Genomic DNA, 24,734 nt, shown 5'->3' with positions numbered 1-24,734 from the left:
GGATGGGGGGTATTCCCCAAAAATTTTCAAGTACCTGGCTCTTTTTATAGTTTTTCTAAGCAGTATATAATTCTTGTCAATTTTGTAGCTGCTTACAGGATTTTGTATTCCAGCAGTGAAACAGTCTAGAACCTTGTTAATTTCATGCTGCTTGGGGAATTATTTTTTCCAAGTCTGCTGACAACACTGTATTCGTTCACATTTGGAAAGTTTTCCTGGGAATCATAAGGGCACAAAACTGCTTTAAGATGAGTGAGCTACTTCACTCCCCAGGCCAAACTTCTCAGTGTTCAAGAGCAGTGAGCCTTTGGCCTTCTTATTCTCTCGTTCCAATTGTTGGACTCTGTTCTTGTCACACATCTAGGGCGGTGCATGTATGGACACCAAGCAAGTATTGTAGCTCAAGTTATTTCAAGCAATAGCTTCCTACAGTGCTATTTTCATGTTGTGTAAAAATGGCTTTGAGTAGGAAACTTCTATTAGAAGTGGTGTTAAATGACTAAGGCATTGACATTTCTGATAGAAATTCCATTCCAGACCGAAGTTTTTCCAAAGCTAACATTTATTTTTTTTGCAGCTGATTTTGAAATCTCTTTGGTATCATGACTAAGTTGTTCAGCTTACTCACTTTAACTTCTCACAAAGTGTGGGACCTGTTATTTAAAGAGGTTATGTGTTGCTGAGATAGCAGTCGTTAGCATCATTGTGTATAAATGAGTTGATAGCTGTGGTAGGGCTTCAAAAATATTTTGGAGGGGGTGAAGTGTCATACTATATGTAGAGATGTTCTGGTGACTACTGGGGATGTTTTCCTTATTCCCATATTGATTCATAGTTTCAATAACAAATAAGTTAAATTATTTAAAAATTGAGATTAATTTCTACTGTCTTTTGACTATTGGAATTTCAAAATAAGTTTGCTGCCTTGTCTCTTCTTCCCTTGCCAAACCTCCCTACTGCCCATTTCTTGGAGAAGTTGTCCTCCTTCTCAATGCCTTACTATCTATCTTCAGTCAGCGAAGCAGGAGAATCCTGCAGATGATGAGTTATTACTATTTCAGTATGCAGGTGTAATTTTGCTATGTGATCTTCCTTCTTTGATAGTCTTATGGGGGAGAGATGAAATTGGGAGAGTCAAGGAGAATGCGATATTGGGGAATGAAGGTTTTAATTGCCCTGGGGCTGAAAAGGCTCAAGAATATAACTTTCCTCTGTATCATCCCACAGCAAAAACATATATTGAAATTCTTCAATACTCCTTTAATTTTATTTCTATTAAAATCCTCCATCACAACTGGCTAGGATCACAAAATATTCTTCTGGCCAGGAGAATTTAATTAGCTGCAGCTCTTTTCAGTGCCTGTCCTTATTTCTTAAATGACTGCAGGGGTTGCCTCTGAGTTATGGAGCATATTGTTCTCCAGGTTTAAGCAACTAGGCATCTTCAGCAGTGTCAGCTTCTGCTGACACATGTACTGGGCTCACAGACTTTGTTAGGTTTCCCACAGGTTAGCGCAGAACATACCACAAGACCACCAATCTAGCTCATCTAAGTTTGGACGTTAAATGCTTCCTCCATAAGCTATTGCGGAATAGCTTTAAATTATCAAAATATTTCAAAATTGTGTTGCTGTTGGAAAACTACCTGTCCTGAGAGACAAGTCGAGGAGGACTTCAGTTTTTTTCCAAGTAACTAAATCAGCAGATTGGGTGAGTCCTTTCAGGTAAAATGTTACTTTGGATGTTAGATTCAAATGATGAAATGCATTTAAAAATTACTTCTCTAAACATTTTGTTTTCTGTTCCTTTTGTAGCCTCTTTTGGAAAACAAACTTAAAGCATTCAGTATTGGCAAAATGAGTGCTGCCAAGAGGACTTTAAGTAAGAAGGAACAAGAGGAGTTAAAAAAGAAGGTAATGGTAAATAGACAAGGTTTTTTTTTCTTCTTTTATATATGAAATTATCTTGCCATTTACTTATCCAAACAAAGAACTGGCAGTGAAAATAGAAATTCTGTTTCAGAGAATTAGTTGTAACTTAACTTTTTAAAAATTTAAATAAATAATACTGTAACTGTACTAATTTATTTCATGTGGTAATTTTTAAAACATTTGCTGCCAATTGTATTGGGGCGCACAGAGGTCTGCCTTTGAAATGGGAAAAAAGCCAGGTTAAGTCTAAATGAGAGCTCAGATTCTGTGGCTTTCCTGAAAGCTTTGGGTTATGACAGACTGAATGTCACAACAGTCACTGGACTGTAAAATCAGTCCCTCCCTTTGACCTGCTATCGCCTCAGGTGACTTTTCTGTTGTGTGGTTTTATGTTGTATATTATTTTATTTTAATTTCTACCAAGAGAATCAGTGGCACTGTTCTGTTTAGATATTTCAGTGCTGAAAATGTTCTATTCTACAAAATAGATTTTATTTTCAAACTAGAGATTTTTATCTTGGGAACACAGTAAATTTATGTTAAATATGGTTTGGTGCAGAAATGCACATATCAGATGTAAAATGGCTTAAGAACATCTTGAAATTTGGAATTTTAGTAAAGGCCTTTAACATGTTTCAATATATTATAACTTCTTGCTTTAGCTTGTGTGATGTCAACTCAGCTAATTAAAGTTGGGGGTTTTCAAAGAGCCTAAACAAGTTAAGTTCTCAACTTTCTCTGAATTTTCAGTGGGATCTAGCTTCCTACCCTCCCAAGACTCCTTTGAAAATCCTAATGTAAGGCAATGCAATGGTGTTTAATTTAATTTGCTATCTCACTTATTTTTATTAATTTGTCATTTGTGAAACACACCATTTAAAACTGAGCCCATTATTAACTTCATCCAGACACACAATTTGACTCTCATAGTATACACTAAATATTTTTTTGCAACACACAGACTAGCGCAGAATCTAAGGTCTTCGTCGTGTTTTTGTGTTTGCCATCTTCTTTTTACCTTTGAAATTATAAATCATTAAAAAAAAATCAACTCTACATTTATTAAATGAGTAATCATATTTGACTATACAAAACTGTTTGTCTCTAGTTCTTGTGTTGTTCATTCTTTCCACATTCCTGCTCTGAAATATTGTCTTGTCTGAAACTGAACCTTACGCTGAATTAGGACAAGTATCATGACCTCTAGAAAACAAAAAGGAAAGCTGTATGGCTACTTAAGGTTAGATGTCTCATGGATGCTGTTTGTAAAAATAGTAAACAAATTTAACATTTGGTGTGTAGGAGGATGAGAAGGCAGCTGCAGAAATTTATGAAGAATTCCTTGCTGCCTTTGAAGGAAGTGATGGTAATAAAGTGAAAACATTTGTAAGAGGAGGAATTGTTAACGCGTCTAAAGGTAAGACTTGAATATTTTATCCCCCACAACGTCTGATTAATTACAAAGAAAAAGGTTAGGTTTGGATTTTATTTTGTGTTTAATGCAGTATGTTGCTTGCCAGAATTTTTCATTATGCTTTTCGGAGATGTTTGTATAAATTATCACTTTTTTTATATTTAGAGGAAAGTGTTCTTTTTTTTTTCTTTTTTTTTTAAACCAACTACACTTTACACATGCTTTTCCTGAGTATTACATTTAAATTGCAGAGTGTGATACTATTACAGCATTTCATTTTGATTTATAAATAACTAACTAATTTTTTAGATTCTGTGTTGGAGACAGAATTTCAGAAATAAATACAAAAAACCTGATTCTTTGGGTCATTATTATGCAGTAACTGTTAACTGAGTTCCTTTTTTAAATCCAGATGAACATGAAACAGATGAAAAACGAGGTAAAATCTACAAACCTTCAGCACGATTTGCAGATCAAAAAAATCCGCCAAATCAGCCATCCTCTAATGAGAAGCCTCCATCCCTTCTAATGATAGAAACCAAAAAGCCTGTAAGTTATTCTTTTCAAAATATTACTACCTGTTTAATCCCTCTTCAAAGCACTTATACACATTAACTACTTAGAGTGGTTTTATCCCCATTTTTCATATCAGAGGAACCAAGACATGGATATTAAGTGATTTGCCAAACCATATAGTAAATCATTGTAGAGATTAGAATGTGAAGGTCTACTAGTCCTGTATGCAGACTGGTATCCATGGCTCTCTAAAAATGGTGCTCTGTCTTGAATTCGTTCAGAAGAAATATTGTACATGCTCAACTATTCTTTTTAATCAAGATAACTTCATCATGAATTAGTATTTGGTGAATGTTAAAAGAATGTTCCCAGTCACTATTGAAGATATATATGGTTGGTACCACCAGCTATTCTGAAGGTTTCAAAACAGTTTTCATTTTAACCATCCGTTTTCAGATGCGTGTAACTTTAAGAAACTTTTATCTTTTGGACTGATCTATGGTTTCCATGCTTGGTCTCTGTCTTAAGGTGATTTTTTTTGAAGCTTAAGCAAAATCCTTCAGCTCTTTGAGTTATGACCAATAGCCTGCTTGACTTGCAAGTCTTCTAAGATGAAGCACTTACTTTCTCTTTCATTTTTCTCTCTTCTGTCAGTTTGCATATACATTGTTAGTTTGATTTTGTTTTGCTTTTAAAAAAAAAAACTGGAAAAAAATACAAATACTGTTAGGGGCACATTAAGACTGTGCAATACTGAACACTCAAGTCAGAATATGTGAAAGTTAAGGTTTAACCTGCAGACTTAATGCTGTTTCTGTGTCAATTCGTTATGATGGTCTTTAACTACTTAATCATGTTTCCTAAATAGAATTCTTTCTACAATCTTTAGATATGTGTGAAGCATCTATAACATTGTGTGCTAGTGATATTAGTAGTAACAAGTGATATTAATGCAAACTCACTCCAAACATAAAACAATTTATGGATTTAGATAGTAGAGTCGGATATTAATGGACAACATAGAAGATATTTCACAGTGTGCAAAGATTTTCAATTACACAAAAGAGCTACTTAGTTGCGCTTCTTGAGTGCATCTTACTCCTCCCCCTGAGTCCTTCACTGTCACGTTGCTGTAAAAATGTTACTGCCGATGTAGCACTGTAGTGAAGACTTGCCCTTTGTCACTAAGGATGTAGTCAACTTTTGTGATTAAAATAAGTGTTAAGACTGACAAAGACATTTAACATCTTGTAATTCTATCTTAAGTAGTAAAGAGAATGTTTGAGCATGAGAACACAATTAAAGGTTGCATCGTAATGTATAAGCATGAAAACAGAGTTAAGGTTTACATTCAACTTTAACTTTTGTATTTCCTGACTCTGTGTTCAGAGGGCTCAGCCTTAATGTTTTTAAAGGAGGATTTTTTTGTCTGTGATTCAGTCATTAGGAAACCTGTAGACCAAAGACATTATGGATTGGAAATGATCTAAAATACAGGTGTCACAAACGTTTCTTTGACAAACCATTCATTGTGTGGTGTTCTGAAATATTGGCTGATGTATCCTTTATTTTAGCCTTTGAAGAAGGGGGAGAAAGAAAAGAAAAAGAGCAATTTAGAACTCTTCAAAGAAGAACTAAAACAGTAAGTTTGACTGTGCATGGAATGCCATCATAAATTAGCAAAAATGGCACAAATATTTGAATTTTTCCCTCTTACAGAGATCAAACCAGGGCTGAGATCATCACATCAGGTCTCAAACACTTGAGTGTTATGCCAACAAAGTATATGGCATCCACTAGCCCTTTGTGGGGAGTCAGATTTCAATGTTAGTAGCCAAAGAGTTTGGTTCTTTTTAAGCATGCTGTCCAGAAGTCTTAAGGCCCATGTACCAGATGGATTACACTGAGTATGTGCAGACAGAGAAGCCAACAGGGTCTGTTACCTTAAAACTTTCACAGCAGATAGATTACTCAAGGGGTTAAGCAGTAAGCCTTTGAACTTTACTAACTTGCCAGCGTCAGTTTGAGTCCCAAAATGGGCAGACCTCTGGGAAATGTGGTAAGAGACAGAACGTGTCAAATGTTAAAATGTCTGTTGGATTTTTTTTTTAAATTTTGGGGGAATGTAATTTTTTTTTTCATTTAAAAAGACGTGAATGCTTGCTAACGGGGAGGGGAGCATTTTTGGGGGTGGAGGAGTGGGAGGAATGGGTTGAGAGGGGCTTGGGGCTGCATCATGAGGGGAGAGATAAATGGGGTTGGGTGGGAGTTCAGGTGGGGGACACTGGGAAAAGAATATGGGGGTAAGTTGCTGGTAGACCAGGATGTATGCAAATATCCACAGATACAAAGCAGGAATCTGCAGATTTGCTGGGCTCTAGTTCTGTGTTTCAGGGAATAGTAGGGGTTGGGGGGATCTTTCCTCACATGCTTAAAGTTATTGTAGCTGTCATTTAATAACATTATAAAGTTCTTGGGAATCAGACCGTATCTGAGATTTCTCTCACTGGCTTTATTAGCAACCACACACTCCAAACATTTCAAAGCATGACCATTATTCCCATTCCATTGCAAGAAAGTGTGCCGCAGTAAGAGAGAGACAACACTTTGGAATCACATAGCAATGGGGAGAACAGTGGACTGTGACTCAGAAAACCTGGGCGCACTATTTGTTTTGTCACTGGCTTGCTTGGGTGACTTTGGCCAAGTCACTTTGCCTTTCTATGCCTCAGTTTCCCCATCACTATAAAGGGAAAAATGTTTTCCTTCTTGAGATCTAGTGATAGCGTATCTAAGAGTTAGGTATAATTATCATTATGGGTCCACAGGTAATTAATCTGTCATTAACTACACACCTGTTTGGTAATTACAGCTGCCTAAATGACTGCTAACTTCTTCTAACAATATTTCTCATGCTGTTAAAAACACTGGGCAATTAAATGGGAAAAAATCTTAGTTAACTCAGAGGTCAGGATATCTGTCTATAGCTCGTGTCTTTCCAGAGCGTTGAGTTCAGCAAAAGTCAAACTAGTGAAAACTAGGAAACACAGAGTTAAGGTACAAGCCCATGAAGTGTTAACTCTGTTGTCTTTGAGCCATTTCCCAGTAAGTCCATAACACACACACTCATAGTCTGCCTTTGCCCTGTAAGGAACAGGAGTTTCCTATGCTCTTGTACTTAGCGTACTCCACAGAAAGAACACCACATCTACTAGATTTTACAACTTCTTCAACCACTTTTACTCCCCCTTCACCCTTGTGCACACAAATCCATCAAACACCTTGCTTTTACTTATCCTTCATTCATCCCACAAACTACACCCATCTATCGCCTAATTGCTGACAGTCTCCAAGGGGACTACTGTTCCTCATTAGTGACACAACTCAGTGCTGAAATGAGGCATACTGGATTTCTGAAGGTACATATTACACCTCTTTTCTTTGATCTCACACACAGGATTTGGGGAGAGGGGTCACATATACCCGCAAAATGCCATGGCCCCCCAGATAACCTCATATCACAATCACAACTCTTCTAAGCTGTGCCAACTAATTCCTTCACCATTCAATATGGCTACACCTACACAGTGAATGCAGCTGGGGTTCATGCTAATGGCTATTGCCAACTCCAGGGGGCAGAGTTAAGGTTGTGTGGGTGTGTACCTTAACTCTGCACATCCTGTTTTCACAAGTTTGAGTTTTACTGAACTTGATGTTCTGGAAGGGCACAAGCTTTTGCTGGATAGCCTTAAATCTGGGATAACAGAGTCGTGTTTTTGGTTGGTTTTTTTGCCATTTAATTTATGCTGGTGTTCTTGCTGCTACTACCACCTCTGGGATTGAACTGGTCATAGCAGCAATGGTAAGTGTTTGCAAAAAAAAAATCCTGTTGTAAGACCCAACATTAGTTGAAAGTCTCTCTGCTAAAATGATCAGCAAAACTATTAACAGTGTTGACACTTAAAACTTTCTCTTTAGGGTTGAATCTCTCAGAGCTGTTTCAGTTTGTCTGATTGTGGCTTTTGAAACAGTGGACTATGATCTTCCTACTTGGAAAGATATCCTTGTAACTAGAACGGTTAGGAATGTAATTCAGTTTAAAATGAGACCTAAATTTTGCAAAAGATACTAAAAACACACAACTCTGTGTGGAGAACCTACATTCCACAATATGTCTGAAGTATTTCCAGGGACTAGCAATGAGTAATATTCATTAAGAGTGCTTTTGCGGATGACCCAGGATGACTGCTTTTGGATCAGTTAGCTGCTCTTGCAGTTTAAAGGGTGAGTAGAGATCAGAGATTGGATTGGATCGGATCAACCAACCACCAACATTATACTTCAATATCCAGCTAGAAAAACTGGGATCAGGGCATCCTCTGTTTTGCTAGATTGCTCTCAGTGCAACTTCCATTCAAAAGAAGGGACTTAAGCTTTTTTGCTCTTCCTGTTCCTTGAAAGTGAGCCACTGAATACCTTCAGGAGTGAGTACTACTTTTTATCTTACCGTCACTGGTTATATTATATATGGAAGTTGAAGCAAAATGATCAGATACTATAAAAAAGAGGAAGTTGAGGCTTCTCTTTTCACTCCCTCAGGATCCAAAGAAACAACATGTATTTCAGTAGTACACTTGTTCCACTTCCTGATCGGAATAATGAACAACAAAGTATTTGATTGTGTCTGTGTCTCTTACACTGTGGCCAAAGGAACTGTAGAGTGATACTGGTGACGAAAGATTCCATTTTTTTCAATGAAGATTGAATACAAAAGCAGTTTAGTCTAAACAAACCAAAACATGAAAATTCTTTGACTGAGCTTTGCACGTATCTCATTGGCTATGCCAAGGACTTCATGTCCCATGGACCAGAGGCAATTTATATGCTTCTGAATGTTGCCTGTGATCTCTGGTTTTATTAGATGACTTGTGGAGAATAGTATTGTGGAGAGTGGGGTGGGAGGTGGTAGCTTCTATGTGTGTGCTGAGCAGATTGTAGCTGAAGGGAAAACAGCCAAAATATCTTATTCTTGGATAAGAAGGTGTGCAAAGGAGGGCAGGATGGTCTGGGGGATGGGAGGTGGGCAGGGGATCGAAGAGGTTTTTTATAAACTTAATTGAAGAGCAACGGTCAATCTACAGTTCAGATAATTTTTTTTAATGAATGAAATTGTTCTTCAAAAACCAGTTTGTTTACATTGGCTGGCACGGGTTCCCAGTGGCCGCTGTTCGCTGTTCTTGGCCAATGTAAACAAACTGTCTCGCAGCCCGCCAGTGGATTACCCTCACTGGCCACAGGTTGCCCACCACTGCTCTATATCCACAGATGATAAAATACGTGTATGCCATGATATTAAATGTTTTGTTTTGGTAAGGTTGGATAGGTGCAAAGGACACATGGGAGTCTTATGGTAATTGATATAGAGTCATTGGGTTATAAATCCACAGATAGCCCTTGTTGAGAGTGACCAAACTTTATTACCGTCTCATGGCTAGTTTGTGAATATGAAATGAATTGGTGGTCTTATTCTAGTTCCTAAAACACAGATATCTACATTAAGAAAAATGACTACATTCAGCAAAACTTCTAATGATTGAATATTAATTTGTGTGACATTAGTGTCCAGAGGCCCCAACTGAGATTGGAGCCTCATTGTGCTGTGTACTGTACAAACATGAGAACAGGTCATACACCAAAGAGCTTACAATCTAAATTTAGACAAGACAGAGAAAAGGTAGGAGGGGAAAACAGGTACTGAGAAGTGAAGTGACTTGCCCAGAGACACATGGTAGGTCAGTGGCAGAGCAGGGCACAGAACCCAGGTCTCCTTATTTTTTTCAAACCTTTGCCCTAGACCTTGATCTTGTAAATTGAACAACTTCTGGCACCTACAGGTGGCCCATCCAGGTTGGGGAAAAGGCAAGCTAATGGGGTAAAATGGGGAAGATTACATTTATGACTATTTCAGTTGTCCCATTTCTGTGGGAAGTAGAAGTGGGCTAAGTGGAAAACTTTGACTGGCAACTTGATACTTTTTACTGACACTAACTTCATTTTAAAATGACTGCTAACAAAATATTGAAGAATCACATTTTAGAAGATATTATTTTAAAAATTATTTATTAGAAATAACTTGATTTGTAGATAATTACTATCTGTATTTAACATTTTTGTAGAATTCAAGAGGAGCGTGATGAAAGGCATAAAACAAAAGGTAGATTAAGTCGTTTTGAGCCACCTCAGTCAGATTCAGATGGCCAGCGCCGTTCCAGTAAGTAATCATCATTTTATTATGTTTGTTTGTTTTTATAAAATGTATAGACTAAATGTACATAATCTCTTTTTATATAGTGGATGCTCCTTCAAGAAGAAACAGATCTTCTGGTGGTAATATAGATTCTTTTTTCATTTGTACCATATTATGTTCCTTAAATTAATGCATTGGGTTATAATAATCTTCTCTTCATTTTAGTACTGGATGATTACGCACCAGGCTCACATGATGTTGGAGATCCAAGCACAACGAATTTGTACCTTGGAAACATTAATCCTCAGGTAATGTTGGATCTAGCCATGTAACTAAGAGCAGCAGTTACATTGGATCCAGTTGAACTCTTTCAGGAGTTTGCTGTAGATTTTTATCTCAGTGAAATTGTGGTTACAGACTATACACTTAAAAAAGTATTATATATTAGTGAAAAATGTTATGGCATTGTAGAGATCCAGGTTTAGACAGTCGAGTACCTAGGGTAGGGTGTTTTCCGGGGAAGCATTTCTGCTATAGAACTCCTTGCTGGAAAAGATCAAGCTGAGCTGAAGCCTGATTGTGGTTGGGTCAGAATATGAGACGTTCCTTTTCAAGAGAGCCCTCCCCCTAGAATGGCACCCATAAGCAGCACTACCCTGAAAACTCCCAAGCATCTACGTAATCTCCTGTTTTTTCAGAGAATTGAGAGAAATAATATCACAACACTTAGATAACAAGGTGATATAGGTGCCTTAGAAAAACCGTAACTAGATGTTCATTCTGGTTTCTTTTCCTATAGATGAATGAAGAGATGTTATGTCAAGAATTTGGGCGCTTTGGACCATTAGCTAGTGTTAAAATTATGTGGCCAAGAACCGATGAGGAAAGAGCAAGAGAAAGGAACTGTGGTTTTGTTGCCTTTATGAACAGGAGAGATGCTGAACGAGCATTAAAGAATTTAAATGGTAAATGGGACTTTAAATTGTGTCTAGTCATAATTACCTTTTGGGGGAGGCTTGAAGTATAAGTTTGGGAGATATGTATCTTAGAATTAAGTTCTTTCAAAATCAAATAATGGAAAATATTGTGTGTCGTAGAAAAGGTGGAAACTTACCATATTTTTATTTTTTTTTACTTGCTAGTGCAGTTTGAAATGCCATTTTAAAAAATAAATGACTTAAGTCTCATAATGGCTTCCTTTCCTCTGAGAGTGAAAATAGTCTTTTCCAGAGGGTATGAAGGATACTACCATATTATAAATTATTATTTTTGCAGAGAGTGGGAGGGATACTTCTATATTATAAATAGTTAAAACGGTTAACAGTGAATTGGTTATTTTTGGTAAATTGTTAAAGCTGTGAATTGAAGCCAGGTCTATACTTAAAACTTGTGCTGGTATAGTAATATTGATTAGGGGTGTGATATTTTTACATCATTTTTATATTTGCCAAAATCTTATTGTAGATGCAGACATACTTGCAAAAAAGTGTTTTGACGGTGTAGCTTATTTCATTTGCGGAAATGGTATAACTATGCCAGTGAAAGCACACTCTTGCTGATACTAGCTGTGTCTACACTAGGGGCATGTCTACTCTAGTGAATGTAGAGCAGCACAACTGTACTGATCCAGGTGCGCTGCTGTAAGATTGCTCAAGTCTCCACTCTATGCCGATGGGAGAGAGCTCTCCTGTGGACATAATAAAACCACCTAAACGAGAGGCAGTATCTATGTTGGCAGGAGAGTGTCAGCTGTGCACATGAGCGCTTATGCTGGCAAAACTTATGTAGCTCAGGGGGGGTGTTTTTTTCCACACCCTTGGCAACATAAGTTTTGCTGCAAAAAGCGTAGTGCAGACATGGCCTAGGTTACTAGTATGGTACCACTGTATTAGCAAATCTTTTTTAGTGTAGACTAGGCCTAAATAACTCTGTACAGATTATTTTATAGCTCATCAGTTTGATTTTAGTATTACAATCAATTGAATTTAACACAGTGATCATAAAGTTTTAGACTTGATGCACAAACCTTGTGCTGTAATACTGGCAAGGGATAAAGAGAAGAGTCTGCCAAGTGAAGATACAACATAAACCTTGAAAGAAAAAGTACTTATTAAAGTACTGCTTTTACGTAGGGGGATGAGGGGAAAGGCTTTCTCTCCAGCCCACATTTCCATTTTTGTTGTTGTTGCCAGTGAGTATATTATGATGAAAACATTTTTTCTTGGATTAAGGAAGATATGACCAGCTGTAGAATGGCTAGTGGTGGTTAGTTCAATTTTGCCACTATGACTGCTAGTGATTGCTTTGAACTTGAAAGTTCCCAGAGGGCATTCTGGCAGAACTTTCTGGATAATGAAGAGAGATCATGCTCCAAAAGTGCATTTAAAATTTGAGTGTACAGTTTTGATTTGCACTCATTAAAATGTATGTTTGTGAATAAAACTTCAGATTTTTTTTAATATGGTAGTTATTTATTCTCCAGTTTGGATAAATATTTAACAATTTTTATTGTCCTTGCTTTTTATATACTTCCTGTTTTGTAATGAGAGCGTCTTACCTTCTCTGTATCCTACATTCATGCTATCTTTGGCCTCCCTTAAGGAGTAGCTTGTTGTTTAATGTTTAATACTCATTTCAGAACTTCCATATGGAGAAACCTAGTATTTGGAAAGCTAATATTTGCTGAAGCTTTACCATTCTAACAACATTTAGGGTTTAAATATAGTATGCTGACCATGTTTCATTCTGTTTTACATGGATTGTGGAACAACATTCAACTGTGGATCAGCCAAAATGATTGCAGCTGTGGTCAGACATGGTGAAATGTCATAGTATAGACCAGGGCTTGGAGAGTTAAGGTTCAGTATATATGCAAAGAACCTATGATTACCTGGATCTTGTTGGTTCTTTAAATATTTGAGTTATGTGCACTCTACTCTCCTGAAGGCATACTTTGAAACCATCCAGAATGAAGTATGTAGTGGGCTTTCATTTTGGTACGATGTAACCTGCAGTCTTGGTATAATCTTACCATACACTGTAAGTGAAAACAGATTAACCTTAGTATAGGCAGGCACAGGCCCAAAAGCCGTAATGAAACATTGCAAACAGTGGCACAGCTTTGATATAGCTTTCAGTTTTATCAACTATAACCTTTCACTTTTGCAGGCAAGATGATTATGTCCTTTGAAATGAAGCTAGGTTGGGGTAAAGCTGTACCGATTCCACCACACCCAATATACATTCCACCTTCCATGATGGAACACACCCTCCCACCACCTCCATCAGGACTGCCTTTTAATGCTCAGCCTAGAGAGAGATTGAAGAACCCTAATGCTCCCATGTTACCACCACCAAAAAACAAGGAGGATTTTGAGAAGGTAACTTAAAAATGTACCCTGGGCCATATCTAATTTTAAATATTAAATCTATGGTAGTCTTTTTCAATGGCTTTATAGAATTGCATTGTTCAGTCTGTTTCTGGCAGCCCTTAGCTACACAAACTGAGCTGTTCCCTGCCTTAGCCCAAGGGACCTTTATCCCTGAGGCATTGTCTGAGTACATTAGGCCATGGTATTGGGCCTTGTCTTATTTTCATTACTCTTTTAAATCTGGCCATCATTTTCCCCCTCCAAGCTCCCTGGGTTTTTTTCTCCTACGTCCCCCCCTTTTGTAAGCTGCCAAATTTGCAGTATCTAAATTATTTCCTTTAAAGCAAATGCTACATTTGAATTCAGATAGCTTATTTTTTACACTAGAATGAGCTCATAAAATAGTTCTTTTGACTAGATGACTGCTAGTAAGTTCAGATATTGAGTCAGTATTTGAGAATAGTTTCAGAGGTTTTTAGAACATTAGTTATGACAGTAAAAATGAAGGGTAAGTATTTTTTTTAAACACAAACCAATTTGATTTACATTTGTAAGAATTTGTTGATTCCTTAATGAATGACACTTAAATGATAGGGTTATTTTTTAAAAGGCTTGGGAACAGAGTAGCAAAAATCAGTATGAGCCAGGTCAAATAGTTGAGAATTGTTTCATAAATCAAAACTCCTTAATTATTCTCAGTGTAGTACTTATTCAGTGCATTGACGTGCATTCCGACAGGAATGTTCTAATACTTTGCAATTAGTGAACTTTTGTGATTCACTGAACACAACCATCTGCTTTTTATGTAATTGCTTAGTTATAACTTTCCAGCAGTGATTGCCTGCAAATCTTGTGATAGATGTGTAGTATTTTCAATGCATATGTATATTTTTGCTTGTTACTTGTTAACAATACTCACATATTCTATGTTTATTATCTGATGTGACTTCATATACAGACTCTGTCGCAAGCCATAGTCAAAGTGGTTATCCCAACAGAAAGGTACATGTTTTTCTTTATTATTACTGATCTAAATATAGAAAATATCCCCTTCGGAATTTTAAAGAAAAATTGTGATGTTGAGGAAAAGGTAATGGCTTGACTGAGCAATGGTTCTTTCATACTACTTATAATGGAAATTCATTTGTTTTACAGTCTATATGTCACATTTAATATTTACCTCAGCAGTTTTTGTTTGGTGGAGAAGAACAGAATTATGATTCTCAGCAGCCAGAGTTGAATACAAAGGTGTAGTTTGTGTAATTTCATCAGAGAACATTAGTCTGAGAAGCATTTGAGATTAGTGATAATTTTGTAGGTCTTGCCATTAACACTTGAATACATTAGGTCTATAACATTTCTGTTTCTAATGTAGTACTGCTTTCTTTTCTGAATTATGAACATATAACTCAGAATGCTGGTTCAGATGACCCTATTAACTGAGCTTTAAGTTACCCTTTTTTAAAATTTTACACACAGCAGTCAACTAGATATGTAATCAGGTGGAAAAGGGTGTTCTGTAATGCAAGGAGTATGTATTTAATTTTGGCCTCACACTAGTGTAGCAGTAGAGGCACTGATGTAGGTATACCCTTGCTCAGTTAAGCTAAAACCTTTTCCCAAACATAGGAACACAACACTGGTTTAAAAAGTAAATAGCACAAAAGAATACCAAATTCTCTTTGACATTGGCCTTGGTGAGCAACACCAGCTGAACTGTCTGCGGCAGCGGGGGACCAGGAAAACATCATGGGATGGATTGGGAAAGTATACAGTTTTTGACCAGACATTGGTACGATCGGCTCCAATAAATGTGGTTTTATTGTAACTGAAAGACATTTTTTGTTGGCCAACTTAAAATAATTGACATTTTTAAATAATGCACTTTAAACTATCATCCTTTTGTACTACACTGTTTTTATTGTCATAAAATAGCCCCTATTTTTTTTGTATAAAAGCTTTTGTAAAAATAGTTTAAGGCAGTAGTATAAACATATTTTACAGTATACTCAAATACAGTGGTAAATTTTGCTAAATTTCAGGGTGGTGCAACTTTTGAACAGTGATGTGGGATAATTATAGTGGCCAGCAGGAATTTGCCTGTAAAATCAGACTTAGAAAGATTTATTGGTTAGTAAAACAAGTATTAAACTAGGAATGTGTGTAGTGCAACTAGCTTTCAGAGAAAACTATGCTCCCATTTTATGTATTGCAGCATTTTGAAAGCTCACATGGTGAGGAGTACTCCTCAGATATTAACTGAACTGTATTAGAAAATAACTTTAAATTCAACATTTTTTAGTTTCCTGTTGGTAACTTGATTGAAGTGACATTAGTGGTGCCAGTAGTGGAAAAATACTATACAATGTCCCTATTGTGCAAACATTTAATTTATGTGATTGACTTCAGTGGGACTAGTCACATGATTACAGATAATGTGTAAATATCTGCAAGATTAGGGGCCTAAGATTGTAAAGCCAGTTTCCTTCCTGTTGATTTGAACAATATTTAATATTGCATATATTCTAAACACTAAAGATTTTCTGTTTGTATTTTCATAGTTTTGCAAGAGAAACTGGTTTTAAAGTATTGGATTCTCACTGTAGATATTAGGAGTGATACGACCTTTTCAGAAGTGTGATGTGCTAAATCTTTTATCATATTCAGTCTTGCAGTTAGGACTGGATATCGTTCTAAAAATATTCTCTTGTTCAATCGCAAGTTAATGGAGTTGATGATGGAGTTGCTGGGTAAACTTCCATGGCTGTGTTATGCAGGAAGTTGGTTTAGATGATCATAGTGATCCTTTCTGACCTTAAAAATCTGTGATTTTTATCAGCATCAGGAGGCTTGAAAGTCTAATTGTAATTTTACACTGATATTTTCAAATACAGTTAGTTTGTACATTGTGAAACATTCTTGCTACTTGAACTTTCAGAACACTGCACTGAATAAAATGGCTTGCAGAATTATGTTGAGTATGTTTTCTGCAGGATGTTTCCAAGCTTGTCAAATGTATTAGTATGCAAAAAACCCCTGAGTTCTAGGTAGGGCTTAATTGAAGTACTGCTTTTGGTCTTTTGTGTGATATATGAAGGGAAAGTAGTCCTAGTAATAATTAATACATAATTCAGACCATTTGCCAATTTCTAAAGCTATAGGGACAGATTTTGTTTCTTTAGTCTTCAGTTTTTATTTTTCATTACATTCTTTAGTTTTGTGGAAAAAAATTGTCCGCTTAAAAACTTTACATCTGTGAGAGCTTTGAACTATTAAGACGGTAAAAAATAAAATAGTCATCACCTAGTAATCATATTAAGCACTTCGGTACATGGAGACACAAATGAAGTAATTCTGTATCTTCTTTTATGAACAGGTTTCAGAGTAGCAGCCGTGTTAGTCTGTATTCGCAAAAAGAAAAGGAGTACTAGTGGCACCTTAGAGACTAACCAATTTATTTGAGCATAAGCTTTCGTGAGCTACAGCTCAGTGCATCCGATGAAGTGAGCTGTAGCTCACGAAAGCTTATGCTCAAATAAATTGGTTAGTCTCTAAGGTGCCACTAGTACTCCTTTTCTTTTATGAACAGTTACCAAATTTTAAACTTAACACTTTATGGGTTATAACCTATTTGGGGGTCACTGAAAGGGAAATATATGTACAATGTTCAAAGAGCCAATATCCTTTTGTTTTGCTTTAAATAACTGATATGGGGTAAAAACACAAACCAGCTAAAAGTAAAGCTGCATTTGTTTTGCTTGCACCATATCTGAAATACTTCCATCGTGAAGCGTCTCATTGATATGTGTAGGCTATGACCTATATTTGAAAACTTAGGGCCCTGTTTCAAAATATAAACCAATTTGCATCCTACTTTAATAGTGGTTTAGCCAACAGAAGGTCACTGTTAAATAGTAAATATTTTCTGATTGAAAATCAGTTTCTACCATATTGCAGGAGTTGTTTTACCAGTCTTTAAGCGGGCCTAAATTTTCAAATTAAAAAATATTTTCAGATTTTCATCTGACAGATTCATCTAACTGTGAATGTCTAAGGCTGTTGTTTGGAGCAACATGGGATCTAGCAATCTGTATAGATTTTGGAATTGTAATTTGGCTCATTGAGTTTGGGTTGCTACAAAATGGATGAAACATCAAATGGTATGTCTTGATAAATGATGTACAGGGTTGTTTTAATGGCATATATCTTTAACGTTGACCAAAAGGATGTTGGTTCCTTAATGGCCTAATTTTAATAAAATCTCCACCTGGTTTGTGTCAGGAATGCTGATGCACAATTTTGCACACCCAGATATTTCTTTCTTTTGTATGTCTTTAGCTTGAAAGCTGGATGGAGTTTCTATTAAATAGGTTAAAATGATAACTTGTATTAATTTTGAGTACTGCAAGCAAACAGTAGACACAGTCTACAGAATACTGACTAAGTTTTTAAATGTATCTGCACTAAATGATACATTTTAGATTTAATGTATCAGCACTAGTTCAGGGATCACTTTTTGTTGATGTAGTTCACTTTTTGGTGTTCAGTTGCCCTTTTTTATAGCTAAGATCATTATGTTAGCTTTGACTAAGGCAAAGGTTAGTTTTGACTAAGGCAGAAGATGACTGCGCGCTAAGTTGTTGACGTTTAGGAATAAGAGCTTCACTTAGAAAATGCACACTCCACCTTTATCAGGCATCATTTCATTTAGCACGGTTGCTCCACGTTACCTTATTTTTATACTATTTTTTTAACAGTACAGCAAAATAATCTCCTGCACACAGTTATAGTATCTTAGGTGGAGTGTAGTTTTGTATAGCGTTAGGTCTGAATCCATTTTTCTTTAACTGTGTTGTTGTTGTAGGAATTTGCTCGCATTGATACATCGAATGATAGAGTTTGTGGTACGTGAAGGACCTATGTTTGAAGCCATGATCATGAACCGAGAAATCAACAATCCAATGTTCAGGTGCTTATTTTTGTTTAATTTGTAGTAACATTGAATCTGTTTCAGTTATTGCTAATAATTATCTTTTTTAAAATATTGCAGTAGGAGATGCCTTCTGGGTGGATATCTTGAATGTAAATAAGTAAAATTTTGGAAATGAGTGAGTTTTACTAATTGTTCATGTATCCTGAATCAGGATGAAAAGCCAGAACTTCAAAATTTTTTGTGAAATGAAATTTCCTCCCCCCAAAAAATTTCTAAACAAAATAGTTTCAAAATGAAAAATTGAAGATTTTTGTTAAATAACAAAACATTCAGTTTTGGCATTTTCAACATGATTTTTTTCTAACTTTTTAAAAATGAAATGTCAGTGCAATTTAGTGAAATTCTGGTTTGTCAAAAGGATGTTTTTCCAGTGGTAAACTGTTTCGGTGAGCTCTAATGCTCATGCCATTAAAGCCATTGGTGAAGTCAACACCTTACTGATGATCTACAGTAAAATTATCTTTCAAATGACATGTGACTCCTAGTAGTCTGAAGAGTTCAATGTCATTGATAATAGTAGAGTACAAAATGCATATTTTACACAACGTGTTACATGAATGCCAGGCTTCAGTAAAAGTTAGGAGTCTTTCTATCAACTTTGAGCAGGAATTGGATAAGATCTGTGGTTGAATTTCAGAATTTCTGTCTCACAAGAAACTGACATTTTGAAATTTTCTTTTGTCCTGAATCTGAATGGAACTTCAAAATTTCCTGCAAAACAAAATTTATGAAAAACTGCAATTCAGAAAAATCAAAACAACCTTACCTTAATTTCAATAAGTTTGAAGTGTTTCATGTCAACTTTGTTTTAACTTTCATCTTAATTTATGCTATTATATTATAAAATTCTAAACAAAGCACTTTGGCCTGCCATAATATTCCCACAGAATGTTTAGATTTTGTCAAATCATCATTTACAAGTGGAAAACTGTTCAGTTGAAAAACTTTTGACCAGTTCTAGTCCCTCATGTACAACTTGAGTAACTGAACTATATTCTAGAGACTACCTTTACAACTTCCAGTGTAGTCCTGGGGGCTATAGTAGCCCTTCAAGCTGATGTCTCCCCCTTGCAATGGGGCAAGCCACTTAATTTTTGTAGGTCCAGTAGCTGTGCTACCAAAATCCTACTCAGTCCTGTGGCTCAGGGAGCTCTAATGGAGTTTTGCTTTTCATCGTGCCGCTTGTGTGTGTCTCCATGTGTTGGTTCCCCAAAGATGCTCTCACTGTGCAGGCTCAGCACTCTACTTCTGCTGCTCTTGGGTCGCTCTGTGGCCAGAGTGAGACGAGGGGAAGGAGTTGCATATTGATGCCTTTCATTTCTTTAAATAGTATTTCCTTTGAATTGTGTTTCAAATGTATACTTGCAATAACATGCTTTACTTTTTATTTCTCCCTGCCCCGGCTTAGGTTTTTGTTTGAAAACCAAACTCCAGCCCATGTATATTACAGATGGAAGCTTTATTCAATTTTACAGGCAAGTAATATGTTAGTGATAATTCACAATGTTGTACATGATAAAGTACAGGAACACTGTGACATATTATTGCTCTTTTTAGGGAGACGCTCCAACCAAGTGGAGGACAGAAGATTTTCGTATGTTCAAAAATGGATCATTTTGGAGGCCACCACCATTAAATCCGTACCTGCATGGGATGTCAGAAGAGCAAGAAACTGAAGCGTTTGTAGAGGAACCTAACAAGAAGGGTGCACTTAAGGAGGAGTAAGAATTTAAAAGATCTAGTATTTTCAGTGGTGTCATTGTAATGTCTTACCTGCTAATTTGTTTTTTTTATAGTAGTATGATATGCCATCCCAGGCATCCTATTGTGTTTTACTATAATGTTAGGAGTTTGGAACTCTCTTAGAACTATTGTTATGTTTTTAGTACAGTTCATGGATTTTTAGTGTGATTAATTCCTAGTCACCTTTCGCTTTTGACTTAGATTATGTTGAGTTGGCTTGCCCTGGCTTGTTTAACTGCTTGAGAAGTGCTCAGACTGTTTACGTCAGTGTAGCCCCCTATTTATGGGGGTTTGGAAGGATGATGTCAAAGTATTTGTTGGTGTCTTATCTCCAGCTGTTGGTGGGTGAATTTAATTCCAGAGTCTGGGCTGGAGAAAATAAATGAGCAGGTAAACATTGCCTGCTTTGGATGTCTGAAAAGAGTTAAATGTAAATATTGTCCCTGTTCAATCATCCTATCACCAGAATTTGATCTATCTTGACCTTATTCTAATCTGATAGACTTTTAATAATTTTATATCCACTGATTTTGTTGACTGAAAATTAAAATATGAAATAGCTACTAATTGCAGAGAGAAACTTAGTTCACAGGGCAATATAAAGTTCTGTTCTTCCATTTGCTGTAACTGCGATGACGTGTTAACAACAGTAGTGCACAAACTGTTATGTTACAAAAGGAACTTTGTGGCTGAACTTATTGAAAACAGCCATGTTAACTGCAACTCAATTCAAAACAGAAGCTAGAAAATTAAATTATTCTCCCTATAGTCTTCCATTTGATAGACAAATTCTAAGACTATTGTACACAAAAGAGAGTTCACAATAAGTGTATTCTTGCACATACCTTTTTGTATCCAAAACCCTCATGAAAGATTGAAAATCACAGGCATGATACTCCTCTCATATAGACATAAATTAGGAATAACTTTACTGAAATCAATGTAATTGAATCACTTGTTACACTATTATGAGAGGAAAATAGGGTCTAACGTCTCTCTCCTTATAAACATCTTCCATTTTGCCAACCTTTTTTCCCCATATGTTGCTAAAAGCCAATGTGTGGACTTCTATTTCATTATTTGTTCTTCCTTTTCACCAACATAATTATTGTAATATGTGTTTCAGAGTAGCAGCTGTGTTAGTCTGTATCTGTAAAAAGAAAAGGAGTACTTGTGGCCACTAGTCGTCACCTTCAGCCCCCAACTAAAACCTCTCCAGTGCATCATCAAGGATCTACAACCTATCCTTAAGGATGATCCCTCACTCTCACAGATCTTGGGAGACAGGCCAGTCCTTGCTTACAGACAGCCCCCCAACCTCAAGCAAATACTCGCCAGCAACCACACACCACACAACAAAAACACTAACCCAGGAAACTATCCTTGCAACAAAGCCCGTTGCCAACTGTGTCCACATATCTATTCAGGGGACACCATCATAGGGCCTAATCACATCAGCCACACTATCAGCGGGTCGTTCAGACCGAGTCAATCTACCAATGTGATATATGCCATCATGTGCCAGCAATGCCCCTCTGCCATGTACCTTGGCCAAACCAGACAGTCTCTACGCAAAAGAATTAATGGACACAAATCTGACATCACAAATCATAACATTCAAAAACCAGTTGGAGAACACTTCAGTCTCTCTGGTCACTCGATTACAGATGTAAAAGTCGCAGTATTACAATAAAAAAACTTCAAAACCAGACTCCAACGAGAGACTGCTGAATTGGAATTAATTTGCAAACTGGACACCATTAAATTAGGCTTGACTAAAGACTGGGAGTGGATGTGTCATTACACAAAGTAAAACTATTTCCCCACGTTTATTTTTTCCCCCTACTGTTCTTCACACGTTCCTGTCAACTGCTGGAAATGGCCCTCCTTGATTATCACTACAAAAGGTCCCCCCGCTCTCCTGCTGGTAATAGCTCACCTTACCTGATCACTCTCGTTACAGTGTGTATGATAACACCCATTGTTTCATGTTTTCTGTGTATATAAAATCTCCCCACTGTATTTTCCACTGCATGCATCCAATGAAATGAGCTGTAGCTCACGAAAGCTTATGCTCAAATAAATTTGTTAGTCTGTAAGGTGCCACAAGTACTCCTTTTTCTTTTTGTAATATGTACAGTTTTGAAAATAGGGTATAACTTGGCGTAGACTAGAGGAGAGTTTACAGTAGCCTTTGGTCTGTTTTAGTGGCTAGTTTGTCTTTAATGTTTAAGAGGTTTTCATCTTAATGAATATGTATATCTTAATCACTGAAAACATATAACAGATTATAATATTAAGGTTACTTTGGCCCTAAACAAGTTGGTCTCTCTACATGCTTAATTAGAAATTTATAGGCAAAGTGCTGTTAAATTTATATGAAAATGTGAAAAACTGTGAAATTTTAGGCAGAGAGACAAATTAGAGGAAATCCTGCGTGGATTAACGCCTCGTAAGAACGATATTGGCGATGCAATGGTTTTCTGTCTTAATAATGCTGAAGCTGCTGAAGAAATTGTAGACTGCATTACTGAGTCATTGTCCATTCTGAAGACTCCTCTTCCTAAAAAGGTATGAAGAATTTCTTTAATTGTACTATATATAATTAGGGGACCTTTCTCTATAATGGGTGCATGCAGTTAAAAGCATTGTTCCCCATGTTTAAGATGATACTGAGTTTCTATATTAAAACCAGAGTTTGAAGTTGGCTTTCCATTCTTCTGAAAAGGGCCATTTTGTTCAAGCAAATTCTTATTCTTTCTTTGCCTAGTATTTTTCCATTCAAAACTTTTCACATTTTCCATTCCTTCTAAATTAGCCTTGTGTACAGGGGGGCATAGATGGATGGGAGGTTGCCTTTTCACCGTCTGAATAGAATATTGTGAGTTTTCATAAATATGAAAAACAAATCAGAATTCTAATCTTTACCCGATACGATTATACAGCAAATGTATGTACTAAAGTTCTGATGACTGTTCTTGCTGAAAATGATTATAAACATAGAAAAGGAAAGCTGGCATCAAGCTAGTTTAATTTAATTTAAAATAGACCAACGTCTCTTGAATTTGCATGTCTTGTATTTATCCCAAGATATCACAGTATTGTCACAGCATAATTTAAATTTTAAAAAGTTGGTCTTAATTTGGATGCTCTTTGTTGTAGATTGCAAGATTATATTTGGTGTCGGATGTGTTATACAACTCTTCAGCTAAAGTTGCCAATGCTTCATATTATAGAAAATTGTAAGTATCGGTTTCTTACATTCTTTATAGAAATAAAGGAATGTAATCATAGCTTTAAAAGTACATTCATCTAGTTTTTCCCTCTGGATAAAAGGGGCAGTGCAATATTGTATTGTAAATAGGACAGGATAAACCTTACTTCATTGGTGTGGGTATCATTATCGCGCACTCTCATAGTATATAGCATGCTTTTAAAATATGTGGTAAGTTTGCCCTTTTTGCTTGTTTTTTTTTTCTCTCATGACCATCTTTTCATCTATGCGCATGGTTTTCATTGGCTTGAATTTTAGAAGTGACCTTAAGATCCCAGTACCCATTTGCAACAGTTAGGCTGCTGCCTTGAACAACAATTTTCTGTTGTTTTTTCCTTCCATTCCTTGCACAGTTTTCCTCACCTAGCTTCTTAGTTTTCATCTTACTCTTGTTACCCTTTTGTAGCCTAATTCGTATCAGTGGATCAAATAGTAGCAGGAATTAGAATGATAGGAACAGCTGCTCCTTTGTGACATAGTTTATCACCTCAGTTTCTTATTTTGTGGTCAGTTGTACTGAATTTACTTCCAAATGTGCTGAACTTTTGGAGTGAAAGAGACAATGTCAACTTGAAATCAAATTCATTTAAAAAATACGAGTTGTTAGGAGTTTCAGATATATCTGTCCCTAAGTTTCCTTGCTGAATTTTATTGTTTTACAATCACATTTCTTCTCTCTCGTGTTACTGTGTAAAAGGCCCACATAAACAAGGAGAAGCATATTGTACAAGGAAATCATGAAACTGACTATGTATGAAATCCTGTCAAATGCACAATGAATACAACTGAAAGAATAAAGAAATATTTTTTCCTCCTTTCAGTGATGTTCCATTGTTAGCTCCCTTTCTCTCTCTCTCTCCTCCTTCTTCCGCCTCCACCCCCCCCCCCCCCGCCATTTCTGCAATTAGAGTCATGCAGGTGGTCCCTCACACCAATGTGGAGCCCCATTATAGAACTGGGGCTGTTGATGTTATTTGTAATAATAGTATAGCAAGTAAATCTAGCAGACAGAAGTGTCTTTTAAATGTTGACTTTGTCCTTTGAAAATCTGGAAGATCGCTATAGCACAGAATCTAAACTCAGAATTTTCCAAGCACTGTAAGAGGCACAGTATAGAGAACTTGCAGTCAGGGAGAGGGAGCAAGCCTTTGTACACTTTTGCTCCTGGGTTTCCTTGGAGACTTGTTAAAGTTATGGCAGCCTCCTAGGCTGCAGCACTGTTTGGACTCCCCAAAACATTGCAGC

The 24,734-nt window shown here is 36.5% G+C and overlaps 1 protein-coding gene across 12 annotated transcripts in view; it reads left to right on the top strand.

The window, feature by feature from the left end:
- The window catches only part of U2SURP (U2 snRNP associated SURP domain containing), a 75,976-nt gene that overhangs the window by 27,360 nt on the left and 23,882 nt on the right, over nt 1-24,734 (top strand). For 4 of the 12 annotated variants that reach the window (XM_073359764.2, XM_073359759.2, XM_073359756.2 and 1 more), the window contains exons 3-17: nt 1,815-1,919; nt 3,234-3,348; nt 3,758-3,894; nt 5,436-5,503; nt 10,038-10,132; nt 10,213-10,248; nt 10,334-10,416; nt 10,908-11,073; nt 13,277-13,488; nt 14,438-14,481; nt 18,344-18,448; nt 19,881-19,947; nt 20,030-20,193; nt 22,624-22,786; nt 23,378-23,457. In XM_073359764.2, the coding sequence (XP_073215865.1) occupies nt 1,815-1,919; nt 3,234-3,348; nt 3,758-3,894; nt 5,436-5,503; nt 10,038-10,132; nt 10,213-10,248; nt 10,334-10,416; nt 10,908-11,073; nt 13,277-13,488; nt 14,438-14,481; nt 18,344-18,448; nt 19,881-19,947; nt 20,030-20,193; nt 22,624-22,786; nt 23,378-23,457 (1,640 nt within the window). Of the gene's footprint in view, nt 1-992; nt 1,711-1,814; nt 1,920-3,233; nt 3,349-3,757; nt 3,895-5,435; nt 5,504-10,037; nt 10,133-10,212; nt 10,249-10,333; nt 10,417-10,907; nt 11,074-13,276; nt 13,489-14,437; nt 14,482-18,343; nt 18,449-19,880; nt 19,948-20,029; nt 20,194-22,623; nt 22,787-23,377; nt 23,458-24,734 lie in introns of those variants that run through there. The other 8 variants (XM_073359758.2, XM_073359760.2, XM_073359765.2 and 5 more) reach the window with 7 other exon arrangements.

This window comes from Lepidochelys kempii, chromosome 9 (assembly GCF_965140285.1).
Source record: "Lepidochelys kempii isolate rLepKem1 chromosome 9, rLepKem1.hap1, whole genome shotgun sequence".
Lineage (NCBI taxonomy): Eukaryota > Metazoa > Chordata > Testudines > Cheloniidae > Lepidochelys > Lepidochelys kempii.
The sequence above is the reverse complement of the archived record's forward strand: the minus strand, read 5'-3'. Positions and strand labels throughout refer to the sequence as shown.